This window comes from Triticum dicoccoides, chromosome 2A (genome assembly GCF_002162155.2).
Source record: "Triticum dicoccoides isolate Atlit2015 ecotype Zavitan chromosome 2A, WEW_v2.0, whole genome shotgun sequence".
Lineage (NCBI taxonomy): Eukaryota > Viridiplantae > Streptophyta > Magnoliopsida > Poales > Poaceae > Triticum > Triticum dicoccoides.
In genome coordinates, this window is record NC_041382.1 from 46,151,824 (window position 1) to 46,159,931 (window position 8,108).

General features: G+C 43.5%; 1 protein-coding gene across 1 annotated transcript; it reads left to right on the forward strand.

Moving 5' to 3' along the window:
* Window positions 1–5,710: 5,710 nt before the first annotated feature.
* Window positions 5,711–6,868, forward strand: LOC119358871. The gene is made up of 2 exons (XM_037625275.1): window positions 5,711–6,188; window positions 6,291–6,868. Exons 1-2 carry the CDS (start codon window positions 5,912–5,914, stop codon window positions 6,614–6,616), a joined length of 603 nt encoding a protein of 200 aa, XP_037481172.1. The 5' UTR covers window positions 5,711–5,911; the 3' UTR covers window positions 6,617–6,868.
* Window positions 6,869–8,108: the final 1,240 nt, after the last annotated feature.

Below are 8,108 nucleotides of genomic sequence, written 5' to 3' on the forward strand. Positions count from 1 at the left end.
AGATCCAAGTCATAAATAAGGGACCTGAGGGTTATTACAGAACATTGATCAACATTTCTAAACATCATATCATTACGCGCTGCCCAAATCTTCCATAGTAGTGACATGACAACCAATGACCATGCTTTTATGGGAAAGCTGATGGGGCAGTGGTGTATCCCATAACTCAGAGATGTCGATGAGGGAGCTGCCCTCTGAGTCTGAAGATACGAGACAGGGAAACAGCCGAATAAGTAATTTTACCGGTGGCGGGAGGTACCGGCACACCATCCGCTGTCCATCTAGTTTCGTCAAGATTCGTGCACTCTGTCAGAGTATATACTACACTTCTTATACTATCTAAATACAACTGGCACACACTGACACATCTGACCAAATACATGCATGCCATGCAACTTTGTCAGGAGAGAGAGAGAGAGAGAGAGAGTTGGAATGGAGAGACCGACCGGATATGCATGATTCTCTCTTCCCATATAAATGACATCACTTTATTTTGGCCATATATTTCGAATGATTGATATATTTTAAAGCGAACGTCAATTTTTGAAACTTTTTATATATTTGAAATCATGTTGACAAGACCTCTAGAATAAGATCAATGTTGGATATATTTGAACTAATTTTAATTTATATATTTCAATTTTCTTTGGCATCACTTTCATGAAATAAGATTGTTTTGCTATTTCATAAAAGTGTTTGCTCCTGTTTTGCAAATTTCAAAATAATAATTTCACCTTTTGTAAACATTGGTTTCACTTATTTTAAGACACATATTTTACTTGTTTGAGAAAACATATTTCACTCAATTGACAAAACATATTTCACCTTTTCTGAAATTAATTATTTTTACGCATTTAAGAAAAAATAATTTCACTCGGTTGAGAAAACATATCTCACTCAATTGAGAGAACATATTTTCACGCATTAGAAAACACAAATTTTAGTCGTTTCAAAATACTAGTTTCACTAATTTCAGAAAGTTGATTTCAATCATTAAAAAACTAATTTCTTTATGTTCAAAAAGCCAATTTCACTCATCTGAAGAAACATATTTCACTCAAAGAAGAAAATGATTTCACTCAGATGTGAAAACATACTTCTCTCAGTTGAGAAAACATATTTCAAAACAAATATTGAAACATATTTCGCTCACCAGAAATGTCAGTTTCACACCAAAAAGACATATTTCACTTTTTCAAATAACTCATTTCACTCATTTAAGAAAACCCATTACAGTCCCTCCATTGAAATACTATATTTCACTTGTTTCAAAAAAACCGATTACACTCATTACAAGAGATAGATTTCATTAGTTTCAGAAAAATACATAATGGAGTAAAGAAACAGTTTCATAAGCTGAAATATGAAACTCACAAAGAAAACTATATTTAGAAAAGTGGTTTCAATCGTTTCAATATAAAACTGATTTCTTTCATTTCAAAAGAACTGACTTCACTCATTTCATTAAACTTATTCCATTCATTACCAAAATGTTTTGAAATAATCAGTTTGACATGTTTGAACAAACTAGTTTCAGAAAACTGATTTCACTTATTTCAAAAAATATTTCACTAGTTTCAAAATCGATTCCAATTATTTTGAATAAATAAATTTGAAATAAGTGAAATTTAAATTTTTTGATACGATTGAAATAGAAAAACTTAAACTAGTTTAAATATGTTCAAAATTGGTCTTGTTCTACAAATCACATGTTCAGGGATTTGAATATATAAAATATTTCAATAATAGAAAATTAGTGTGAGAGATATTGTCCATCTGAAATTTTAAACAAAGATAAAATGGATGGATTTGTGTGTGAGAGAGATGAGAGATTCTGCATGCATGCATGTGTACCGTTCCTGTTAAAAGGTACTGCATCATTCTGACATTGACTAGACTTAAATCACAAATACAAGAGATTTTTTGCAATGAATACTTTCATATACACATACACATGGTCCCACAGCTTTAGATGTGGCAGCACCTCATTGGTGGAAAGATCACCGGTAGCTCCTGCCTCCGGTAAAAAACACTTTGCGGGGAAACAGCGGGCAAGTGTGTGCGCGCGGCCTGCTGACAGGAGTCCGCCTGTCGTCGATGCGGATCCAAGTTTACAATGCCGAACCGTACGATCGATCCCTCTGTACCATGCATCGTTCCGACACACGAGTAAGTATAATCGATCGATGACTCGCATTCCAAACGATCTCACCAGACAAAACAAACGGAGCCGCACTAGTAGGTAGGCAGCAGGCAGGCTCGGCTGTGGTGTAGTGTTTATCAGTGACCCAGTGGCCATGTGCATGCAGAAATGAAAAGCTCTAATAATTATCATCAGCTTTCAGTAGTTATCTAATCACATCCATGAGGTCCATGGATGATCCATGTGTTGCTTCCTGCCTTTGCTTTCTCAAAACATACACTTTCCTCACCCTGTCACCCATGCTCTCCATGCTTCCCAACCATTCCTTGAGGTTCAAACCAGTGTCCCTCTGGGCCAGGCAGTCCGCGAGGCGATTTGTGATCCGTGCCCTCTAATGGGACAAAGGCCAGCCATGCGCAGGAAGATTCCTGTGTCCAATTGTGCTCTTGTCCTCCTCAGCAACACGCTAATAAGAGAGAGAGAGAGAGAGAGAGAGAGAGAGAGAGAGAGAGAGAGAGAGAGAGTAGTAGTAGTAGTAGTAGTAGTATATATAGTTGTGCTGTTACTCTTGTAGTATAAGCATATCGGCGCCGCCATGCATGACTGCTTAGCAGATGCTAGTAGAGTACTGTTTGTTAAGTGTCAGCTGCATGGCCTGCATTTCGGCGTTTCAGAGTTTCATCGATCTGGTCGTACTGCTGCGCATGTGGATGCTTGACCTGCAGGGAGCTGCTGTGTTTGCCTTGCATGGTGATGAGTCAGTGAAGCAGAGAGATCTTGCCCGGTCGGTTGGTTCAACCATGCATGCATGACAGGATACACACGCTCTAAAAGAATGATTTGTGCTTATCTGTAATTTTGCCACGGTCAACTCATTGACCCTTGACGGTCGTCGTAGACTCGTAGAGAAAAGTTCATCAGGACAATTAGATCGTTTTTGTAATTTTGCCCAAATGTTACATGGAATCTGGTGCTAACTTTACGATGCCGACTAGTTCGGAACACTATTGCAAAAGTTACTACTCCCCCTGATTTATATTATTTGTTACTCAAACGAATGTATGTAACACCGTATGTCTAGATACATACGCTTCGAGCAACAAGTAATATGGATCAGAAGTAGTAGTACAAAAAATAGATATTGAACTTAATTTTTTGAGTCATTGCTTAGAATAGGTGGCTAAGATTAAGATTATTTGTATCAAGTTCTAGCTCATATTTTTTTATGCTGGTATATAGATGTCATGCCAACTAACATTGTTATAAATGTACCACAATCAATTTTTTTTGCGGGGCAGTGAAAGGGTAACAGTTTTGTGAGCTGCCAATTGTTTGGAATAATTTTATCACTTCATCATTAGATATAGGCCTGATTTCTCATTCCTCCTGCCCCCGTGTTAGTATGTGCTCATTGCTGTTTGGCGATGTCACTAGAGCACGTTATTGTCTCGATTTGATCCATCATTAATGCCACTAATAAAATAATTGGAACGCAAGTCCGCCAATCAGGGTTGTCAACTACAACAACATATTCTGGCGAGATACCCATAAAGTACATATAGTCATGGGCAGAGATTGATAAGCCCGGGGAATTAGTGGTGGAGACCCAATATTCTTACTCCGCTTTGATATCCGTCCCTTTTGAGCTAGTACGCATAGCTACACGAGAGAGAGAGAGAGAGAGAGAGAGAGAGAGAGAGAGAGAGAGAGAGAGAGAGAGAGAGAGAGAGAGAGAGAGAGAGAGAGAGAGAGAAGAATGTGATGGCAACAACAAACAACTTGGGTTGATCAGTCACCCAAACATAAATGTGCACCAGACTAGCTACCAAGATGTTATCTAGCCATTTAAATACTGGTATTTAAAGTCCAGAAAATGAAATTATTGTATGTGGAGAGAATTTGTAGCACGCAGGTGCGAGAGCACGCAACCTCCTTCCTCTGGCTTTCGATTTTTAGTCTTTCATATATTTTGAACCAAAAATCGAAATAAAATTTCGTTTACATATTCGTGTTTCCAGTGACGAGGTCTTTGAAATGTGATCCATTTTGAATACATTTTGATGAGTTTTTGAAACTTTATTAAGTTTTAACTTCTGAAACTTAGTATAAGCGACCGACAAATTTGTAAGTTTCAGAACATGCGACGGACAAAATCCCAAGTTTTAAAACTTGTTGTGCTGTTGTATGAGATCCAACAACTTTGCGGATCGTGAGACAATTAGGCGGCCGACACGGCTAGGCAGGTGCGTGCCCCATCGACGTGCCACTGCAAGTTTCCATTGTTGTATGGTGCAAAACAGATGGTAGGAGCCTCTTTTAGCACAATTCGAATTGTTGGTTTTTTATTGATAAAAGGAATTTCATTCAATCGTTGCTTCAAGATGACACAAGCATACGAAGTGGAAACCCAGACTAGTGCATCAGGCTAGAGAAGTTAATAAGAAATAGATCCTCCTTGTGTTTGAGGTTATATAAGTGCGTACGTAAATGAACTGGTAATATGATACTACAATTTTGTGACACTATTTGGGATCCTAGCCACCACTCGTAACACTAGCAATACAAAAGAAATTAAATCCACACCTGGCCAGCACTCTGGGTGCTCATTGCCCAGCTCGTCCCATGACGTCACGGCATTTGTACTCCGTGTCTTCACCTGTCTTTGTCGCTACAGGGTTAGGAGAGAAGGACAATGCTACACCTACGGATGGGAAGCTTACAGAATTGGCTTACGGGCTTCTGTGGCCTTTTCTCGTTGGAGGAAAATCAGGGAAGGGGGTCCACAGATAAATTAACCGAGTGGAGTGATTGGTTAGAGGGAAAGGTCCGTAACTCAAGTGCGTAGGTGGTTCGTAAGTGTATCATTTTCGGTTTAGTAGTACTCCCTCCGATCCATATTAAGTGACGCTGATTTAGTTTTTACATAGATTAAAATACTGGGTCTACACGTTCGACCATGGTAACGTATTCAGCTTAGCGTATCCGGAAGCGTTTGGTTCGGCCATGGTAACGTATACAGCTTAGCGTATCCGGAAGCCCTGTTTCCGAATATTTCTACGGAATACCTCCTTTGTTTGGTTCGTGGGCTCTCCATTTTAGGAAGCATACAACGCGGTCCCGATTTCTAACCCTGGCCGGTTCGGGCGGTTTCAACTCTGCGAAGCGCTGTATCAGGAAACACCGTTACAGAATACATCGTGAGCGAAACAAATGCTGGTTATGGTTTCGAAAGTCGTTGTATTTGGAAGTTGCAATTTTTTGGTCCCAACCAAACGCGTCGAGCAGTTGAATCCCTCTACAGAGATTAAACACAAAGACATGTTTATGAAACGCGTAGACCCAGTATCTATCATACAAAAACCCTACAAGCTGCTTTCAAATATACACAAGTTTACATGTGGCGACTCTTTCACAGTCCAGTTGGTAGAACTGCCCGCAGCCTGCAGAGCATTGTCGCCATGCATATGGCGCGCCCACGACATGCCTGTGCAACAAGACAAGCACGATCGATGCCTATCTACCCTGTGCTTCAACTGTTGCATCCCGGCCGGCCAACTTTTTCTTCTCTTCTCCTTGTTGGCCGTCGACATCGACGAGCCTAATCAACAAGTTGACTCCTTCCTTTTTGATCATCCCGCAACAACCAGCATCGCACGTCCGGAAGTTGATTTAAAATTGATTCCTCGCTAACCCATATAACCACCACAACCCACTCTGTCCTTCTCATCAGAATCCAGAGTCCAGACGCGAGAACTCACACCGACGGACATGGGGAACTGCCAGGCGGCGGACGCGGCGGCCGTGGTGATCCAGCACCCGGGCGATGGCAAGGTGGAGCGCCTCCACTGGCCGACCACCGCGGCGGACGTCATGCGCAGGAACCCCGGCCACTACGTCGCCCTCGTCGTCCTGCACCACGCCGACGCCGAGTCCGGCCCCGCCGTCGCCGGAGAAAGAGGAGGTGCCAGGATAACCAAGATCAAGCTCCTCAAGCCAAGGGACACGCTCCTCCTCGGCCAGGTCTACCGCCTCATCACCTCCCAAGGTTCGTGCCAAAGACGGTTCTTGGCTTGGATTCTTCCACTTCTTGTCCGGCCCCCTCTCTTGCTTCCATGGAGTTCAGCCAATTATTCCCTGGCGCGTACAGAGGTGACCAAGGCCGTGAAGACGAGGAAGCAGGAGAGGATGCGCGGCTGCGACGAGGTGATTGAGCAGCAGCGGCCACGGCTGCACCGGCGGCGGCAACAGCAGAGGCCCAGGGGCGACGACGCGGCCACGGCCGCCAACGGAGAACAGAGCCAGCCCGCCGACCACCAGGAACGGAAGCGGCTGGAGATGGACCGGCACCACCGGAGCATCACCGCCGCCCGCGGCAGAGGCAGAGGCGGGCACTGGCGCCCGGCGCTGCAGAGCATCACGGAGTCGTCGTCGAGCGCTAGCGGACACATCGACTGCGAGGATACACGTAAATGAACTAGAAAAGTAGAACAAGGTATTGGCGGTGCTAGAAATGTACGTACATTAGGCGATCTGAATGTATCCCATCGGCTGCTCTCCTGTTGGAATCCGTTTTGGAGATACAGTAGCATGCATTGCCCGTTCTTAATTTTCTTTTTCTGAAGATTACCCGTTCGTCGAGGATCTAGCGTTTTACCTTTTTTTTTTTGCGAGGAATAGCTTGAGACTGCCTGATGTATTACTTTGTAAAGTCTTTGTGAATACTTAATAAAATGGTTGCATGAATCATCAGGTCTTCCTTCTTTTCAAAAAATAAATAAATAAGCCGCACGGGTTATTCCCCGTAGCACCAAGGATAGACACATGCTCATTGTGTTTGTATTCTCTGTTGAACTAGCAGCTTGGTGAAGCACAATCCTACCATGAAGAAATGCTATACACTTGGTATGTTCTCCTCCCAGCAGAATCAAGGAGGTCATGGATGCGGCTATTTAGAGGCATATTGTTTATATATCAGTTTGGAACAAGAAAATGAAAACCGAAATAAATGCCCTCTCATAGCACATCGGGTCACCCTCATTTTCAACTTCACCCACTTAAATGTCTCATAACAAGACCGGTGGTTACAGGAAGGGCGTGTTCGGTACTCCTCCAACTCCTAACTCCTCTAACTCCCGGCCAGGAGTCCAGCCGAAGGGCTTCATTCCAGAATTTAGGTGAGAGAAGCTGGCTAAAAACCTAGTGCAAAATCTGTGGAGTTGTGGAGTTAGGAAATCGTAGCTCCTCCAGAACCGGAATCAAGAGTTCATACATAATTATCGGCCCGTGCCACCGCCAAGTGAATTCTTGGCGTACCGGTTCGCTCCCAGTCGCCTCTCTCGACGCGAGTCGTCTCTACCGTCGCGAGTCCCCCTCCTGTCCCCGGCCAGGCCTATGGCCCAGCCCATCTTTCCCACACCTTTTGGACTGCCAGCCTGCTCCTGATGGGCCATAAAGGGGCGATTTTATGGGCTTCAGGCTCGCTCCCTTGTGCGAGGGAGAAGCGAGGGAGCAACTAATTAACGAGCGTTCCTTCGGGAGCCTCGCAACGATCAGCCTCATTTGGCGCGCTCTCAGCCATTCGCCACGTGTCGCGCTCTGGACGTTCTTTCCTGATTTTATTTTTTTATTTTTCTGGATACGTTTTCGGCTTTTTAAACGGGTTTTTTCCGGGGGTTTTTCGACGTTTTGGTTTTCTTCCGGTCTTCCTTAGCTTTTCGATCAAAAAAATTTCAATCTTTTTTTGCACGAAAAAAATGCATTTTCTTTTTTCTTTCTTTCGTAAAAGTCACGGTTTTTTTCGCAAGAGGCACGGTTGTGCTTTAGCGAGAGTCACGGCCGTGCCTTTCGGAAACAAAAAAAAACGCGTTTTCTGTTTTTTTTTCTTTCGTGAGAGTCACAGTTTTGCTTCCGCGATAGGCACGGTGTGCTTTCGCGAGAGTCACGGCCGTGCCTCTCGGAAAGGGAA

Bases quoted from the DNA above. Each gene is read 5' to 3' on its own strand.
- LOC119358871 (XM_037625275.1), top strand. From the start codon at position 5,912: ATGGGGAACTGCCAGGCGGCGGACGCGGCGGCCGTGGTGATCCAGCAC. The intron at 6,189-6,290 runs GTTCGTGCCAAA...TGGCGCGTACAG, and splicing joins CCGCCTCATCACCTCCCAAG to AGGTGACCAAGGCCGTGAAG.